The sequence below is a fragment of the Pleurodeles waltl genome, chromosome 4_1, assembly GCF_031143425.1.
Source record: "Pleurodeles waltl isolate 20211129_DDA chromosome 4_1, aPleWal1.hap1.20221129, whole genome shotgun sequence".
Taxonomy (NCBI): domain Eukaryota; kingdom Metazoa; phylum Chordata; class Amphibia; order Caudata; family Salamandridae; genus Pleurodeles; species Pleurodeles waltl.
Window position 1 is genome coordinate 282,605,499 of NC_090442.1, and position 20,173 is coordinate 282,625,671.

A 20,173-nucleotide genomic window follows, 5' to 3' on the forward strand; every position below is an offset into this window, starting at 1 on the left:
ACCTTGGCACAGTTGAGTATAATCCACAATGGAAATGTAGACACATATCTCAGCATGTCGGTGCTCTTTACTGAATAATCCTCCCCCTGGAGCAACACATCACAAGGCACAGAGCAGGCATCCAGGGGGCAGGCGTGGCAGTGTCACGCGGACAGGAGAGACCACCCGACCCTTCTGGGACAGGGGTGTCTCCGGTGGAGGCTGAGTCCAAGAAGACTGGAAGTTCAGACTATGTCTTCCATCTAGGCTTGGGATTTAAAGCAGTTGTTCCACTCAGTGAAGGGGTTTTAAATTAAGAGTAATTGTTGGATCCAGGACAAGGTCTGAGCCTTCACAAAACGTGTCACATCCAGTACAACAGTAGGGGGTCAGATCAGTCAGAACTGTTGTTGTATCCAGTACAAAACATGGAGTTCACACTAGTTGTTGCATCAAGTAGGAGAATTGGGGTTCATAAAAGTCCTGGCACCAAAACTAGGGGGATCTCAACAATCGCTGCTCCCATAAGTTAAGCAAGAAGAGTAGAACAGTTGTTACTGAACCGAGGGTTCAAGAGCGGGGGGTTCAGACAAGTTGCAGCATCCAGCCAAGCAGAGGGGAGCTTAGAATAGCTGAAGCATCCAGGAGAACTGGGGGTTCAGAACAGCTGATGCATCCATGAGATGGGTCGCCAGGTTCAGAACAGCTGATGCATCTAGATGAACTGGGGGTTCAGAACAACTGATGCATCTAGAAGAACTGGTCGTTCAGAACAACTGATACAACCAGAAGATTGGGGGGACGCTGGTTTCAGAACAGCTGATGCATCCAGGAGAACTTGGAGTTCAGAACAGCTGATGCATCCAAAAGAACTGGGGGTTCAGAATAGCTGATGCATCCAGGACAATTCTGGGTTTAAACCAGCTGATGCATCCAGTAGATATGGGGGTTCAGAACAGTTAATGCATCCAGGAGAACTTGGGGTTCCAAAGAGCTAATGCGTCCAGTAGGTAGGAGAGTTTCCAACAGCCGTCGCATCGAATAGATATGGGGGTTCAGAACAGCAGATATATCTGGTAGAGCTGGGGGGTTCATAACAGGTGTTGCCTCCAGTAGAGCTGGGGGTGCAGGACTGTTTTTGCATTCAGGAGAAGAATGGAGACTTCAGCACAGTTGCTGCACTAAGGAGCTCAACTGCGGCTACACGCAGATAGTTGCTTCCAATGGAAATGAGGGTTCATAGCGCGTGTTACTTCCAGTAGATCTGGGGATCCGTTTTTACTTTCAGGATCAGGGATGTGAGTTCAGAACAGATGCTGAAATGCTGAGTTCGGAACAGTTGTTGAAGAGCTGAGAGTTCAGAACAGTTGTTGAAATGCTGGGAGTTCAGATCAGTTGTTGAAATGCTGAGAGTTCAGAACAGTTGTTGAACTGCTGGGAGTTCAGAACAGTTGTTGAAATGCTGAGAGTTCAGAAGTGTTGAAATGCTGGAGGTTCAGAACAGTTGTTGAACTGCTGGGAGTTCAGAACAGTTGTTGAACTGCTGGGAGTTCAGAACAGTTGTTGAACTGCTGGGAGTTCAGAACAGTTGTTGAACTGCTGGGAGTTCAGAACAGTTGTTGAAATGCTGGGAGTTCAGATCAGTTGTTGAACTGCTGGGAGTTCAGATCAGTTGCTGCAGAGCTGAGACTAGAGAACAATTGTCGCACCCAGCAGAAAACCTGGGAGTTCAGACAAGTTGGAGCATCCAGCACAGCGAAGAGGCGAGCTGCATCCAAGGGCGTGAGGGGACTGAGTCCCGCGGCGGGTCCGGGCCCTGCCTGGTTCCAGGGAAGGGGCTGCAGGGGGCACAGGAGCTCGGACAGATCTTCAGGCACAGGGTGCAGGAGGCAGCTTCTCGCAGTTCCCACGCTGCCATTCTGAGCCGACCTCGGCCTGCCGAGCCCTTTCCATCCACTTCCGCAATCAGGAGTCCATTTCCTCGGCTCCCTCCGAAGGAACAATACTGTGCTGGGGACCCGAGCGGGATGCAGCCCCGGCCCGGAGCCAGGGCACGCCTCTCCCCCTCCTCTGCCAGCCCTGTCCAGCCGTGTCCCTTGAATAATGCACCCTGCTCCTTCCACCATCGAGGGGTGACCTCCGGGTGACCCGCCCGTGCCAGGGAGCTCAGTGCCAGCTCTCCGAGGACAGCCTCGGCTCTCTCGGCCGCTCGACGCTGACCGTACCCCTGCGGTCCAGACTGGACTCTCACTTTCCACCCGCGCTCCTGGTCTCCGCTGACCGCTGTCCCTCGGCCCTTCTCACTTTCCTCTTCCCCACCCGTCTTCCTTCCTCCTATCTCCCCCTCGTGTCCCGATGGCTATTTGTGGGGCCGTTTTGTTTTCTTTCCAGTGCAGCCTATTATTATATGCTGCGTTTTTACTCTTCACAAAACCAGCCTCACCCTAAAGGTCTGACTCTCTCTGGTCCAGCGCGCTTTCCCAGCGAGGCGCTGCCAAGGAAAGCTGGCGGGCCGCTGTCTGTGAGCCCGACCACTCCGCGGTCATCTGTGTTCCGAGGCTAGACGCGGCGTCTGAAGTCACTGCATGCTTCAGTGCGCTATGCTAAAGTCGTTGCTTTCTTTCGGAAGCGAGTCGGTGTGCACTGTCCAGCACCGTTTGCTGAAAGCAAAAATACACGTGTCAGGGTGCCACGCAGGTGCACAGAGGAGTTCGGCCGAGTGGGCACCCACTGGGGGGTCTGGAGGCTAGGGACGATCTTCCCACTCACCTATATAAATCAAACGGAATCCGTATTTAATGTATTACGATTTACAGGGCAACTATGCACCGTGATTCTCACCGACTGACTAGAGCAGATTGCCGGTTTTCACTAATGGAAGTAAATGTCATTTGCCCTGCCAAGTGAGTGCACACTACGCGTTTCATGAAATCCGAACTAAGGATCAAATAATACACAATCCAAAAAAATGAAAAAACAAAAGCAACTTCATTGGGACATTTTTTTCAAACAGCAAATAGAGGATCTGTTGCTATTTTATTTTCGTAAGTTCTGTGAACCAGTTTTGAAGAAAAAAGGTTCGATGAATTACCTTTATTGAACTCAATTTACATAATGTTTATGCTTACTTTGTGAGAAATTGAGCAAGTGACATTTGCTACAAACTAGTTACATCTATCTCACTTGAACATCGAAGAACATTTATTTCCTTTATTTCTTTCAGCATAAAGGCCTCGAAAATACTGTGATCAAATTTTTTTCCCCATTTTTTTCCCATGGCACGCGATTCGATTGGAATCCTGTTTTAGAGGCGCTTGTTCACCAGGGGCATACTCTTGAAATTCATGCTAGTACTGATTGACAGCCTTGGAGGGGCCTTCCAATTGGTCTAGTCTGGGCCCACTTTGACTCCCACCAACTACAAATACAGCAAGTAGGTGGAAAGGGACATGCACATATAAGAACATAGTGGCAAGTATAACGCTCTATTTTAAAGGAACTAAGCTAAGTAACTTTTCAACTTCTCGGACATTCAGGCGCCCTTTTTTAGGAGATACACTCGCAGAGTCTAACATGATCACCTGTGCATTTAGACATTTATCCTTCTACGTGCAGTTATTTCCTTTCAGCCAAGAGTGTTCTTTCAGATGCACTACCTGGATGACAAAGAGATTGCCACACATCTAGAGGTTAACTGGCTTACACATGTGATTCCAGCGGTTGAACTACAACCTTTTCAATAGCTTGAAAGAAATGATGTATATGAAATTGTTCAAAAGCCGATCTTAGAGGGTGGTCTTTTCAAAATCGGCCTCAACCAGGACATTGAAGTAGGATTTGTGAACAAACTTGATTCCGATTTAAACCTATCCACTCACTGGAATTTGGAATCCAGCCACCCGAAACGCTGTCTCTGCTTCTCGCGGACCTCTCCACCTCGAGCTGGACTCTTTGCACTAGTCTCACATGAGCACATAACCACGTGTAGCACTTTGTGTTTTTAAGCTCTATACTTTCCTTAAATGTTTGAAATTGCAAATCTCCAGTTCTACTGATTGGATTCTTGTCACTCATTTATGAAATGTTGCTCTATTTTTCTACATTGGTGTGGGATTTTCCTTGTGTTGTTTCACTTTATTACTGTTTGTGTGCTACATAAATACTTTACACATTTTCTCTAAATTAAGCCTGACTGCTTTTGTGCCAAGCTACCAGAGGGTTAAGCACAGCTTAATTTAGTGACCTTTTGTGATTAACCCTGACAAAGCTTGTGTCTGCTGCTTCAGTAGGGTTTCACACCCCCTCAACCAACAACTCAGTTTCTCACGCCCATCAACATCACCAAAAACTACATAAAACTGAATCCTCTTCACATAGTAAAACATTTATAGGTTGTTAGGCCCAGCAGTAGATTGATAATGAAAAGCTCTTATGTGTTAGGCATAGTTAATTGTCTTGTGTTCTTAGCATCAGGATCTGATTGTCTTGCTGTTTTATATGTGCTGTTTTATTAAAGATGATGTGTGCGTGAGATATATACAGAAAGTAAAGAACCATATTGTAATTTCATGTCAAGACTGGAGGTACGCATTGTGCATTAATCCTTTTACTGGAGCAACCACACTGACCTAGTCAGTGAATTTCTCTGCCATCTAGTAGCTCCACCGAAAGTAGGCCCTTCTGTTCCTCTGAACTCTGACCTCTGTCAAGAGTTCGAGGCCCTCCTCCACCCGCAGGCTTCTGCCTGCGCCTCATCCCCGGTGTCTAGTGGGAGAGCTCTGCTCTTCTACTGGGCTGCCCTCTGCCTCTTTTCTTCTCTTTTGTCTCTGTTCACTCTTTGTGTGCTTTTCCTTCCGTGTTCTGTGTGTTTTGTGTTCCTTTTGTGCCTTTTGCGTTTCACCCTCTCCTCCTCATTTTTCTCCCCTCACTCCGCTCCCTCTCTCTCAATCTCACTCTCCCCCCCTCTTTCACTCCCCTGCCGCTGTGGCCCCTGTGCCCCCACCCCCTTCCTCTCACTCGCGCTCTATCCCTGCCACTACTACCCCTGTGGCCCGCTCCCTTTTTTCGCACCGTTTTTTTCTCCAGCCTCCCAGCTGTCCTCTCCTCCACACCTCCCTACTTAATGGCAGTTGGGCTATCCAAGACAGGATGTCCTCACAAGCACACAACAGCAAGGAACTCTTCAAAATCATCAAGGAGTTCGCCCAACCCAACAGCGAGACAACGGACATCCCACACTCACAGAACCTATGTGACAGACTCAACACCTACTTCCACCAGAAAATCAAGACCATCTATGACAGTTTCAACAAGGACAACCCACGCGCAGACCCCCCGTCCAACCACCAACACCAACAAACCTACTATCTCCACATGGACACCCTTCTCCACTGAAGATACATTGAAAACCATGAAGTCCATACACTCCGGGGCCCCCACGGACCCAGGCCCCCATCACGTCTTCAACAGAGCGGCAGACACCATTGCCCCCAAGCTCTGCCTTACATCAACTGCTCACTAGCTGCCGCCACCTTCCTCAACGACTGGAAACATGCCGAGATCAACCCCCTCCTCAAGACAGCCTCAGCTGACCCCACGAACCTCAAAAACTTCAGGCCCATCTCCCTACTTCCTTTTCCTGTGAAGGTCATATAAAAAGTAGTCAACAGCCAACTCACCACGTTTTTAGAAAGCCACAACATCCTCAATATCTCCCAATCTGGATTCAGGTCAAATCACAGTACCGAAAAAGCCTCAACAGACGACATCCGCTCGCTACTGGTCAAGGAAGAGATGGCGCCACTCTTCCTACTTGATCTCTCGGCAGCGTTCGACACAGTCTCCCATCACATCCTGATAAGAAGACTCTACAAAGCCGGCATTAGAGACAAGGCCCTCAACTGGATCTAATCCTTCCTCTCCAGCAGAATGCAACAAGTGAGACTCAGCCCCTTCCTCGCAGAACACACACCCACCACCTGCGGAGTGCCCCAGGGATCCTGCCTCAGCTCCACGCTGTTCAACGTCTACATGGCCCCGCTAGCCACCATCGTCAGAAGCTACAGAATAAATAACATCTCATACGCTGACGACACCCAACTCATCCTCTCCCTCTCCAATGAACCAGACAAGGCCAGACACAACTTCCACGAGGGCATGAGAGCAGGTGCCAACTGGATGAGAGATAGCTGCCTTTAACTCAACATAAACAAGACCAAGGTACTCATCCTGGGCCCTCAACCCAACTCATGGAGCGACTCCTGGTGGCCACCCACTCTCAGGAACCCACCCACCCCCGCCAGCCAAGCCTTCAACCTTGGAATCATCCAGGACCCTGACCTCAGCATGAACCATCAGATCAACTCAGTCACCTCCACCTGCTTAAGCACTCTCCGCCTCCTACGCAAGACCTTCAAATGGATCCCCCTCGAGCATAGAAAGACCATCACACATGCCCTCATCACTAGTAGACTGGACTACGGCAACGCACTCTACGCCGGAATCAACAAAAAACTCACCCAGAAATTGCAAAACATACAGAAGGCTGCCGCCAGATTGATCCTCTACCGACTCCGACCCTGCCACATCTCACAACATCTACGCACACTGCACTGGCTCCCCATCGAGAAAAGAATCACTTTCAAAATCCTCACCTGCGCACACAAAGCCCTCCACAACACCAGACCTGCCTACCTTCACCAGCAACTCAACTTCCATGTACCCCAGAGGTCCCTACCCTCTGCCCAGCTCTCTCTCGCAGAAGCACCGCGCACAGCGCACCAGGAAAACCAGAACAGGAGAACACTCCTTCTTCTACCTCGCCGCCACCACCTGGAATGCCCTACCCATCCACATCAGACAAACCACCTCCCTCCCCAGCTTCACGAAGGAACTGAAGACATGGCTTTTTTAATCCACCTCCGGTACTAGCTACACCCTCCCCCCAGCGCCTTGAGACCCTAACACGTGAGTAGCTGCGCTTTAGAAAACTCTGATTGATTGATTGATTGATTGATTACTGCTACTCTCATGCAGCACTTTAAAGTAAACATTAACCAGACAAAACATTCTGGAATTAGAACAAACAGAAAGTCTAAACAAACTAGTGAACAGTAACTCTTCCTAATAGTTGTTCAAGGGAAAAAAGTTAAACTCAAATGATAACATTTATAAATAAAAGTTGCTTGCCACTACATCTATATTTATGGAACAATTCAATTTATTATTATTAGTAGCCTGCCATCGGTAGTAAATACACAGCATGTCGCCTACCCAATGGGCAGGCTGCGTTCAAGGAAGGAAGACCAGGTACACTCTTGTACTCAGCTTTTGCCTATAACCCTGGGACTGACAGCATAACTTAGGCAGTTAAAATGGACCACAACAAAGAGAGAAGGAGAAAAAAACGCCTCCCACCCTCCCAATTCCCCTTTTGTATAGTGGCTATGTGGTCAATTATGTTGGCACAAAACTAAGTCAGATTGTGGATGTAGAGGACATGGGAGCCCCAGTGGTACCTAAGGTCTCCTCTGGGGACATATCTTGTATCAAACAGAGTAGTCACAAGTAGGTTGGGCATGTCAATTTTTGGAACTCAGAAGAAAGGAGGTAGATAAAGGGTGCCCACATGTCGGTATATAAGGTGCAGTCCAGTTTAGCCTCTCCATCCCCTGGGTGAATCACAGTTTATGCAACCAGGAGGTGTGGTCTGGTGTTCTGTCTATGCCCCAGAGTGAGAGTATGCACCAATCTGCTGGCCCCAGGGCTAAAGCCATTTGCCTATCTCTTTCGGAGTGTAGGAGGTAAGTCATGGATTCGGAAGTCCTAGAATGGTGTAAGCTGGGATCCTCGGAACGGTTGTATTGAAGGAAGAGTCAATGTCATGTAAGACTTTTTCCCAGAATCGGGTGAGCTTCAGGCAGTGCCACAAAAGGTTAGCAAGGTGAGGTGTTGCCACATCCCTGCTATCGCTCCTTCAAGTGCCCTATTTTCCACTGTTGCAGCCTCAGTGGGGTCAGATACCAATAGTAAATACTTTTATATGCAGTTTCAGCACTAGCTATATTTTGCACCTTGTGGTATGCTCTATAAAAATATTTTCCCAAACTTTAGTAGAAAGAGTTCTGCCCAACTCTGCTTCCCATCAAAGCTGCCCCTTGGATTTGATTAGGGTCTGCTCACTCCCTAGTAACCTATAGAGCTCGGTTATAAGATGTTTGTCATCAAATTTAAGGAGTAACCATTTCTTAAAGGGGGTCATTGGATGTCCTGCTCCCTGCAGAGTCCAGGGCCCATCACCCAATGATGCAGTAGAAGATATTGTATGCAGTCTATGTCACTAAAGGAATAGTCAGCTTTGAGCTGGTCAGAGCGGATAAGTCCTTGAAAGTCAAAGAGGGACCCTATCCATTTACGCCCTCGATCTTGCCAGCGTCGGAACAGTTCTGGCTTCAACCCAGGGACAAAGTCCAGATTAGCATGGGTTGGAGTCATGGAGGAAGGGAAGGTCGTTAGGCCTGCCCTGATCGCTACGGAGTCCCATACTTTAAGTGTAGTGCTTGTCACCGGGGAAGAGTATAAGCCCCAAGCCCTATGCTTACAAGGAAGCCAGACATCCTTCCATATGTGGGAACCTGCTTCCGATTGGTCCATAAAGGTCCAGTGCTTCTCCGAGAACAGGCAATTCCATTCTACTATGAATCTCATTTGAGTGGCTTGGTACTAGAGAAGCAGATGAAGCCACTAGTCTACCGTCCCTCCTCTGGCATGATATTAAGTGCTTGTGTAGGCAGGGTTTCCGGCCACCCCATATAAATTTGTAGACATCACGCTGGAGGGAGAGGGCTGCATTTGGTGGTTGGGTCAAAGGTAAGTTCTGGAATAAATATAAAATGCACAGAAGCATGGTCACCTTAATCGCTGCAATTCTACCCATCCAGGTTAACAAAGGTGGCTCCAACTGGACACATCGATGCGGATCTGAGAAGCAAGAATCATGTAGTTAGTGGCTGTTGTTTTAGAGATGATCCGGGCTAGTGAGATGCCCAGGTATGGTATGGCATTCGCCGCCCATTCAAATGGGAACAAGGATCGTAGGGCAGTTTCATGGGTGGGACAAACAGAGAGATTAAAAATCTGAGACTCTTGCATATTCACTTATAATCCCAAGACTTCCTCAAAGGCTTGTAGCTCCTCAACCAATGCAGAGGGCAAGATCATTTGTTCAGCAATGAATAAGATGACATCATCAGCATATAGGCTTATCAGACGCTGTTCACTGCTGAAAGGAATCACAGCTATGTCTGGGTTGTCCCTCAGCCATTGCGCCAGGGGCTCCATATACAGAGCAAAACAAAGTGGGGAGAGTGGACAACCCTGGCATGTGCCGCGACAGATGGGGAATGATGAAGACAAAACACTATTTACCCTAACTGAGGCTCAGGGGGCACTGTGGACATTACCTTCCCATTTGCAAAAGCGCTCACCAATACCAAACTTCCATAGCGTTTCAAAGAGATAGGGCCTGTGGACACGTTCAAACACATTTTCTGCATTGATGGACAGTAGAGCCTCTTTGCATGACTGATGAGTCTTATTGATAAGGTGCAGCAGGCACTTCGTGTTGTCGCTGCAGTGGCGTGCAGTGATAAATCCCATCTAATCCGGGTCAATCAGATCGGGCATTAGTGGGTTAAGGCGGTGTGCTAAGATACTGGCAAATAGCTTTGCATCTATTTTTAAGAGAGAGGTAGGTGTGTACGATCTGCAGAGGGCTGGATCTTTACCCAGTGTCAGAATAACCGAGATAACAGCCTCTAGCATGGAGTCCGAAAGGGAACCCGACTCAGTGAAGGAGTTATATAGTCGGGTGAACAAGGGGGCTAGGTCCTGGCAGAAAGTTTTATAAAATTGTGAGGTGAAGCAGTCAGGCCCCAAGGATTTCATTGGTTTTAAGTGCCCTATGTCTGAAATAACTTCTTGTAGGTGAAAAGGCTGCTTCAGTACCGCGTCCACTGCCTCAGGGAAAGAAATGAGAGCGACGTTTTGGAGGTATCCCTGGGGGTTTCTGTCAGAGCCTCAGCAGTGGCATAGAGAGAACCAAAGAAGGCCCGAAAGGCTGATGCTATTCCCTCATCCGAACAAGTCTCCATGGAGGAGCCAGTGCAAATCTTCTTCACCAATCCAGAAGGGATTGTGCTGTATAAGCGGTGCACCAGCATACACTCACATTGGTTGCTCTCCAGATAAAATGTATGTTTGAGGTTTATCATAGCATATTCTGCTCTATCTAAATCAAAGCACTTAAGAAAGAGCTGAGTCCTCTCTAGCTCCTTCCACACCCTGTTGGTTTATGAATTGCTTCTAATTCAGTGACAGTTCTTTTGAGACTTTGCCTTTTATTACGGCGACGGCGGTTTTCCACGGCTGAGACAGCTATAAGCTCCCCCTTCACCACCATCTTCAATGCTTCCCAAACAGATGCCAGGGAGACCTCCCCAGTATTTTTAGCTTGAAGGAAGGAAGGAAGGAATTACCCTACCAGTAGAGGCAATTGTTGGCTGGGTTTGCAGTGAAGTACCCCGCAAACGCCAATGGGGACTCCTGTGTTGAGACGGCAGTCTAAGAGACAGGGATGGAGGGCGTTTTAGGGAGTGAGCGTGGGGCTATAGAAGCTTCAGATATAAGCTCTAGCAGGGGGTGGGGCAGCTAGGAAATGATCATTAAGTGTGTATGTCTTATGTGAAGATGAGTAGAATGGATAGTTCCTAGATGATGAGTATAGTCTCCGCCACATGTCCTGTAGTCCACAGTCCGAGAATCACCGAAGGCCAGCAGCTGAGAAGGCCCCGGTTTGGTCAGAGCATTGTCCAGAGCAGTCCACGTCAGTCCATAACCAGATTCATGTCCCCCCAGCACAGAAGCCAAGGAGCCCGTAATGAAGTATTCCTGGCTTTCATTAGGGGCATAAACATTGACCAGGGAAAAGTGAAGTGAAAGGACCCCACCCTGATTCGAAGAGCTAGGAGGTGCCCTTTAACTTCAGTTAATGTAGATAGAATGTCATCCTTGAAGCCCCTTGAAAAGAGAATGGCTACTCCTCCTTTCTTTGCAGGGCAGGAGGAGCAGAGCTGACATGGAAATCATGTGGACTGCATTCTATGTACATCCTTAGAGAGTAAATGAGTCTCCTGTAGGAGACAAACGTCACTGCCAGACACTCAAGGAGCGAAAGGACAGCTAGTCTTTTAGTGGTATTGTTGAGGCCCTGTACATTAAAGCTAGTAATCTTAAGCTCCATGATATCAGAGTAAGAGGATCGAGTGCCAAGTAGATTCTCACACGGAGCTAAGTGGGCATGCAGTAATAGAGCTCTGCCCCCACATCCATCCGCCAGAGTAAGAAGTAAGTAGCCAAGGGATGACCATGTCAGATGAAGGAGACAATACCCTAATGTAACCCCCCAACAAACAAAATAAGAAAACCAACTTCAAGTACTTGCATCAGTCCATTGAACATGGAAAACATAAGTAAACTGTGAACCAGGCAGGCAAGGCCATAACCACCAAAGGGCCCTCGAAGAGTGGTGTCGTCTCATCAAGAAAGAGTTGGTTGGATCAGTTCAAAACCAAATGACCTCAGTGACCCGTCTCTGCTTCTGTTAGCCCTACCCATTGTAATAGAATGCTCTGGAGTTAAGAACCTCCAGCATCAAGGAGCAACAGTTTTGTTGGTATCACCAGACAGCGTGGATTGTAGGCTGGTCGAGTGTTCCCCCAGAGAGCTATCCTCAATGCCAAGCACTCGGCAAGCCTCTTTGAGGGATCTGAGTTTGCAGAGCTTGCCTTCAAGGTGGAAGATGATCCTGAACGGATGTCCCCAGAGGTAGGAAACACTGGCATTCCTCAGGTGAGAATGGACTGGGCAGTAGTTGTGTCGCTTCTGAAGTGTAATTGTCGCGAGATCCTGATATAGCAAGAGTGCATGGCCCCTGAACTGGAGCGGATAGATATCGCGGGTCCTGCGCAGGATGGTTTCTTTCACCTGAAAATTATGAACACACACTAAAATGTCTGCAGGAGGACCTCAGCGGTCCCACTCGATGGACCTGATGGAACCGGTTAAGCTTTATCTAATTTTCTGTCGGGCCTCCTAGGATGTGACGGAAGAGGGCTTCCACGTACTCCCCCAGATCAGCTCCTTCGGCAATGGTCAGGACTTCACGAATGCAGATGTTATTCTGTCAAAATGGTTTTCTAGGTCCTCGGTGTGTTACTGAAGGTCTGTTTGTTGGAGACTTGGAGCCAGAGCACCTCTTGCTGCAGCCATTCAGTCACCACACTATGACCGGAGCCTTTGTCCTCCAATGCGGAGACCCTCTCTCCAACCCAATCCGGGTCCTGGCACACCCCTCAAAGGTCAGAGGAGAGGTCCTTCTTGACCGCCTGCAGGTCATCGCTTAGAGAGGCAAATAAAGCTTCCAGAAAAGAGTGCATCACTGGTCCCCCAACGTAATCAGTCTTAGGGTGGTACTCGGCCCCCACCATGAGTGCTCTATCCCCAGTTGGTCCTCCGACAGGTTTGGTGAGCATGTCCTGGAGGGAGCGGCCCATCTTTGCCCTTGGTGCCATGACTGCACTTTCCACTAAGAGGCAGCTGTATCGCCACTCTCTGATGACTATCTCAGATCATGAGGAGAAGGTGTCCCCCCCACTGAGAGTGGCCTCTCTAAGGATACTCACCTGAGGTCAGGGCTGGGCCTCGCCTAGGGCTGTCCCCGCAATTCAACAGAGTCAGTGCAATGATGAGATGGCACAGCCAACAGTGGAGAAGAAGGAAAAACAGCGTACTCCAGAGCGGGCCTTCTTCATTGGCCCCCAGTACTTTGTCTCCACCAGTCTGTGAGCAGGGCCTGCTCTGTCATTGCAATCCACTCCAGAGGGTGGGGGGGGGGGGGTGAAAGGCACAGACACTCCATCATCAGGAATCCTAGGTCATGAGGGCCGAGCCGCTCCCTGGAACAATCACAGCAGGCATCAAGTACAAAGTCCACAAATCTCTCGCTCCATCATCCCCTGGGCATACAGGACGCAACCACAGTTCACCACTAACCGGGTGTTGTTATGTTGGAGGGCTAGATTGTGGGCCATGCTAATGTCGCAAATAGTCAGTGGGTTTCTTGGGGAGATTGACCCCAGGACATGTAAATGTCCAGAGGGGCCCTCACGGCCTCGATCCTCTGTCCTCACTGAAGTGCAAGTCAGCAGGGCCCAACACACAAGGCCTTGGGGGCACCAGCACACCACCCCACTTAGGTGATGCGAGCCATGCAAGTCTGCTGGTGCATGCCCACACACGTCCACCATCTCTTCCGCCTCCCTGGGAGCCCCTGCAAGAACCTCAGGCCCCAGGCAGGACGACCGCTCAACTTTACCACCCCAGGCAAAGGGCATCCAAGTGTGACACAGTCCAGTCCATGCTCAGAGGGGGAGCTCTAGCCAATGGTTAGTTCTGCGGGGTCCACTTAAGGGCCTCTCAGAAAGCAGGTCCAGCTGGGTGCAGAGGATTCCTTTGCTCCCTGGGTGGGATGTGGCTGAGTCTACCGACCCAATCACTGTGGTCACACCGTTTCCCGGCAGGGGTCGGCAGCTGCCATCTTGTGGTCTGCAGAGGCCCGCAGCTCTCGGAGCCCCCATCATACGCTAGCAGTCACTGCACCAGGAGGAACAATCACGGAGTAGTCGTGTTCGTCAGTCCATCTCCACCGGTTAGTGCGGTTCCTGGGGGTGAGTTTGTCCGGCAGGCAGGTCACTAGGCGATGCTTTCAGTGGTGAGGACAGAGAGACGGCGAAATGGATCTTAACTGCCTGCCATCTTATCCATGGCCCCCATTTCTATATTTAAACACTACAGAAAGAGCAAAACATTAAAGGCCTGTTTTAAATAAGGCATTAATAGAGAACTGGCCGAAACACAATGGCTCTTCCATCTGTGATTCCTGAGAGCAAATTGTCTTATTAGGAATCCATCACTCATGCCCCACTTTTGGAGACTCTATCATCTCCTCCTGTGTTCCAAATGTGGCATTGTCAGAACAGTAACTTAAAATTTGATGACTTTACCCTTAAAGAGTTTTTTTAGATTACAGTTCATTTGAGTGTAAACATCAGTTCTCTATCTGGTCCCAAACAGGAGTTAGCACTTATTAAGTGTAATAAGGTAACCCAGTGTTAGTCTATAGGAGAGATATCTTTACAAGAATGAAAGACAACTTTAGGAGTTTTTCATTGCAGGACATGTAAAACCTCAACTGACATGTCCTTTTTAAAAACATATTATGCACCTTGCCTTATGAGCCTTTATGGCCTACCTATGGGGTGACTCGTATGTATATAAAAAGAAGGCTTAGGCCTGGAAAAAGGTTTATTTTGCTAGATCCAAGTGGCAGTTTAAAACCTCAATACAGGCTACATGGACATGCTTCACAGTGCTACTTTAGTGGATGGCACAATGCATGCTGAGCCCCCCTTGTAGCATTTAATTTACAGGCCCCGGATACATGAAGTACCATTTTACCAAGGAGGTATAAGTAAATTAAATGTGCTTCTTGGGTGTATGCCCATTTTATCATGCTTGAAGGAGAGAGTTCAAGCACTTTGCCTCTGGTTAGCCCAGAGGAAATGCAGAGTTCTAATGCCAACAAAAACTAGTTCAGCACAAATCTCTCTGGGGGATGCTGCACCAAGGATATCATGTCTAACATGTGTCGTACGAGCTGAAAGTAGAGAGAACTACCCACCCTCATAGGAGTTCTCATCTCTAAGGTGTAAAAATCTGGAAGGACGATTGGCATGGTCCATTTCCGGGCCATGTTCAATCATCATGTGCCTTCTCTGGAGGGAGATGCACCACCTTAACAGTTTAGGATTCTCAACCTTTATCTATATTAGCCATCTGAGGGGACCTGTGATCTATCTGAACCCAATTTAGTCTCAACTTCTTCATTGCCAAGAGCACTGCAAAGGCTTTCGTTTCAATAGCAATCCACCTCTTTTCCCTGGGAGGTAGCCTCCTGCTGATGAAGACTACCAGTTGGTCCAAGCATCAACAACCTTGTTTAGCTGTGAGAGCAGAGTCCCAGTGTCATGCTCTGAAGAGTCTGTTTGTACTACAAGCTCCTTGGAGAAGTCAGGTGCCTTGAGCACTGATGTTGTGGACATTGGTTCCCTTAGGGTATCAAAAGCTTTTTAGCACGCCTCTGTCCAGATTCCCTTTTTGGGTTTCTTCTTAAAAGTCAGTTCTGTCAAAGGGGCAACAATGGTACACATCCCTTTGCAAACCTCCTGTATTAATCAGTGAGGCCTAAGAAGGCTCTTACCTCCTTCTGGGTATTGGGGGGGGGAGGGTTCCAAGCCAGGATAGTTCTTGGGTTGGAGGGGATGCACCTTGCCCTCACCGACTTGGGGCCGTAAGTACATATTTTAAAACTGCCCTCTCTAGCACTTACTGGCCTTGATAGTCAGGCCTGCCCCCTGCAGGGCCTGAAGCAATTCCTGGAAGTTGTAAAGGTGCTCATCCCAGCTAGACCAGAAGGCCACAATGTTGTCTTTGTAAGCAGCACTCAAATCATCCAACCCAGCCAGGACCCAGTTGACCAGCCTCTGGAGGGTGGCAGGGCATTCTTCAAAGCAAAGGCTATCACTTTAAACTGAAGGTGGCCTCTGGGATGAGGAATACAGACCTCTCTTCATCCCCATCGGTAAAGTCAATCTGCTAGTACCCTGATTTCAAGTCAAATGTACTCAGGAACGTGGCAGCCCTTCACCTGTCAATGAGCTCATCAAGTTGGGGTGGGGTGAGCACCAGTCTTAGTGATTGAGCTGAGCCCTTAGTAATTCATTCAAAGCTGTAGTTCTAGTGTGGTGCCAGGTGGGGCGGCCTTGGCTACCATAACCACTGGACTGGACCAAGGGCTGTTAGAGCGCTCCATCACTCCTAACTCCAGCATTTTGGTCACCCCATCCTTAATACAGGCTCTCACTTTCTCAGACAGCCTGTATATTTTGGTTTTGACAGGTATGCTTTCCCCTTTTTTAATATCATGGCTGCAACAAGTGCTGAGCCCTGGAGTCAGTGAGTGAAGGGCAAACTGCCCCAGCAAGTGTCAAAAGTATCCCGTCATTGTTCTGGAGTCAGGGTAGGGGACAATTCCTTCCTCTGACCTATCTTGCTCCTGGGAAGACAGGAGTTTAGAGAGATCCAAAAAGAAAAAGGGAGCACACTGCCTTGCATTCAAGCGGAAAATAGCCCCAAGGCATCATGGTAAATGCAGTCATTTAAATATAAATAGCAAGAATTTTTCAAAAAATTATTCACCCTTAGTAGGTGCAGCAAGTGCCGTATCGCTGTAGAAAGTCTTTCACCTAAGGTAGGTGCAGCGAGTGCCGTATCTCTGGACACGTGTTTCTGGCTTTCGGCCGTCATCAGCAGAGAGCTGAAACACGTGTCCAGAGATACGGCACTCGCTGCACCTACCTTAGGTGAAAGACTTTCTACAGCGATACAGCACTTGCTGCACCTACTTAGGGTGAATCATTTTTGAAAAATTCTTGCTATTTATATTTAAATGACTGCATTTACCATGATGCCTTGGGGCTATTTTCCGCTTGAATGCAAGGCAGTGTGCTCCCTTTTTTTTTTTGGGATGTCTAAATGACGGCTCCCGTGAGCCCCTTGCTGACGAGCACTGGCGATGCACCTGTGTGCCTACTGAGTGGTACAAAAACCTGTGAAGACGTTTGGCAGCATTTCAAGCGACCCCTTCAGTTACATACGCTCTCTGCTGATGACGGCCAAAAGCCAGAAACACGTGTCCAGAGATACGGCACTCGCTGCACCTACCTTAGGTGAAAGACTTTCTACAGCGATACAGCACTTGCTGCACCTACTTAGGGTGAATCATTTTTGAAAAATTCTTGCTATTTATATTTAAATGACTGCATTTACCATGATGCCTTGGGGCTATTTTCCGCTTGAATGCAAGGCAGTGTGCTCCCTTTTTTTTTTTTGGATGTCTAAATGACGGCTCCCGTGAGCCCCTTGCTGACGAGCACTGGCAATGCACCTGTGTGCCTACTGAGTGGTACAAAAACCTGTGAAGACGTTTGGCAGCATTTCAAGCGACCCCTTCAGTTACATACGCTCTCTGCTGATGACGGCCGAAAGCCAGAAACACGTGTCCAGAGATACGGCACTCGCTGCACCTACCTTAGGTGAAAGACTTTCTACAGCGATACAGCACTTGCTGCACCTACTTAGGGTGAATCATTTTTGAAAAATTCTTGCTATTTATATTTAAATGACTGCATTTACCATGATGCCTTGGGGCTATTTTCCGCTTGAATGCAAGGCAGTGTGCTCCCTTTTTTTTTTTTTGGATGTCTAAATGACGGCTCCCGTGAGCCCCTTGCTGACGAGCACTGGCGATGCACCTGTGTGCCTACTGAGTGGTACAAAAACCTGTGAAGACGTTTGGCAGCATTTCAAGCGACCCCTTCAGTTACATACGCTCTCTGCTGATGACGGCCGAAAGCCAGAAACACGTGTCCAGAGATACGGCACTCGCTGCACCTACCTTAGGTGAAAGACTTTCTACAGCGATACAGCACTTGCTGCACCTACTTAGGGTGAATCATTTTTGAAAAATTCTTGCTATTTATATTTAAATGACTGCATTTACCATGATGCCTTGGGGCTATTTTCCGCTTGAATGCAAGGCAGTGTGCTCCCTTTTTTTTTTTTGGATGTCTAAATGACGGCTCCCGTGAGCCCCTTGCTGACGAGCACTGGCGATGCACCTGTGTGCCTACTGAGTGGTACAAAAACCTGTGAAGACATTTGGCAGCATTTCAAGCGACCCCTTCAGTTACATACGCTCTCTGCTGATGACGGCCGAAAGCCAGAAACACGTGTCCAGAGATACGGCACTCGCTGCACCTACCTTAGGTGAAAGACTTTCTACAGCGATACAGCACTTGCTGCACCTACTTAGGGTGAATCATTTTTGAAAAATTCTTGCTATTTATATTTAAATGACTGCATTTACCATGATGCCTTGGGGCTATTTTCCGCTTGAATGCAAGGCAGTGTGCTCCCTTTTTTTTTTTTTTTAGGAGTTTAGAGAGAGGCTGCCTCTCCTTTACCACACAATCATCTATCACCAGGAGCATAGATACCTTAACCCTCTCAAAGTGGGGTTTGAGGTGGTTTACACGCAGGACCCTTAAGATTTTCCTGGATGTCTTGAGATACATCAGGTATCTGACCTTCCCCTACTTCTCTTTGACTTTATAGGGTCTAGTCTACTGCTCCTTTAAAGACTTTGGCTCCACATGCTCCATAACCCACATTTTATGGCCATGTTGGTACTCTACAGGAATAGACTTCCAGTTGTACCAGTGCCTTATCACTTTCTGGCTGGCTTCCAGGATCTCAGAGGCTTCTTTGGGGAAACACTTCCTCAGAGTACTAATATGTACCTCACTACGTCCTATGGTGGTTTCTCTGGAGCTAGCTAATTTTGAGACTGACAATAATGAGAGGTCCACACACAGGGTGGCCAAATCAAAGCTCGAAGGGCTGAACCCCACTCCTTTCCTGGGTACATCCCTTTATGCATAAAGAAGGCATGGCAAGAGGACGTCTCACTTATGCTTCATGGGGTCTAGTAGGCTCATAATCATGCCTTTCATGGTCTTATTGAACATTTCATCAAGCCTATTTGTCTAGGAGTGCAGTCGTATGGGTGGAGAACTTCTAGTTTACCCCACACTCATCCCACGTGAACCTCACGTACTCAGACATGAAGTTGGTGCCATGGTCAGACACAACCTTCTTGGGGAAATCCACTTGGATAAATATTCCCATGAGTGTCCTGGCCACTGTAGGCGCAGTCACTATCCTCAGAAGGATGGCCTCTGGATATTGGGTGGCATGGTCCACAAAGACCAGGATGAACTTGTTGCCTAGGGCATTCTTGGGGTCCAGGGAACAATTATATCTATACCCACCCTCTGAAATTATGTTTCCACAACAGGGAGTGGAAGCAGGGTTTTTTTGCTTTGCCCCTGACTGCCCACTGGCCTGGCAGTGGGGGCAGGACCTGCAGAATGCATCTGAGGTCATCCTCATCTGAGGCCAATAAGAGTAGGTAGCCAACTTTGCAACTCTGTCAACTTGCAAATGTTTGGCCTGCTCCAGATGTCCCTCAAGGGTATGTCATGAGCCAGCCCCAGTAGTAAGGCCCTGTAGCACTGGGGGAAACCCAACAAAGGTGTTGCTCTAGCTCAGGAACGTCAGGCTCACTGTACAGGAGACCATTCTCCCAGTTTATCAAGTGATCATCAGAGGTGTCGCCAGCTGCCTGAGCCTTGGCCTGCCGCCATAAGCCCTCAAGAGTAGGGCACTCCCTTCGTACTTGACATAACTCTGCCTGGGACTGCCCCCCTTCAGTTTGCCATCTGATAAACTTAGGTAAGTCTCCCAGGGCAGCAATGTCTTCCACTGTATGTTTGAGGCATCACACTGAGGACCAGCCTCCTCCGAGACCATGGGATTCTCAGGGGTTCTTCCCACACACTCTGTGCTTTCTCGTTTTGGCAGGTACCTGGGCAATTTTTCCAGGCTCCTGATCCTGAGGCCAGAGCTCCATCTCTTTCCATGCAGTGCGCTCCACATTGCCACTGTCATTCTGTAAAAGACAGTCAAGAAGCATGGCTGAACTCACAGCACATTTAAAGACCCTGAAATCCCCTTCCTCATTCAGAGAGAACTAGAGCCACTGGATAGGGATCTCTCACCCCTCTTACAAGTGCATGTGGGTTATCACATGCATAGCAAAAACACGGAGAGGCTGCTTCAAAGCTGCTCCGTATTTCACTTGAATGTGGTGCCCTTAGTGTAGCGCAAGTTCATGGCTGCCATGGAGGCAGCACTTTCAATGTAACGCAGTGCACTCTCCTTCTTTGCGCCATTCCCACATTTGAAAGGTGAGCCTGACGCAAACAAGGAAAATGCACTGCATTGTGAAATACAGCACTCAGAGTTTATTGTTTCCCACTTCACTGAAACTCATTTAATTGAGTCAATTTTTCTCAGATTTTAACCTATCACTGTAGGTGGAACACAGATCTTAGCT

General features: G+C 48.4%; 1 protein-coding gene across 3 annotated transcripts in view; it reads right to left on the minus strand.

The window, feature by feature from the left end:
• PTPRB (protein tyrosine phosphatase receptor type B) overlaps nt 1–20,173 on the minus strand; it is a 335,571-nt gene that overhangs the window by 204,996 nt on the left and 110,402 nt on the right. The window contains exon 1 of one of the 3 annotated variants that reach the window (XM_069228338.1): nt 3–2,069. The exons of the other annotated variants lie outside the window; for them this stretch is intronic. Within the exon in view, the coding sequence (XP_069084439.1) occupies nt 3–56 (54 nt within the window). The 5' untranslated portion in view covers nt 57–2,069. Of the gene's footprint in view, nt 1–2; nt 2,070–20,173 lie in introns of those variants that run through there. 3 annotated transcript variants of the gene reach the window in all.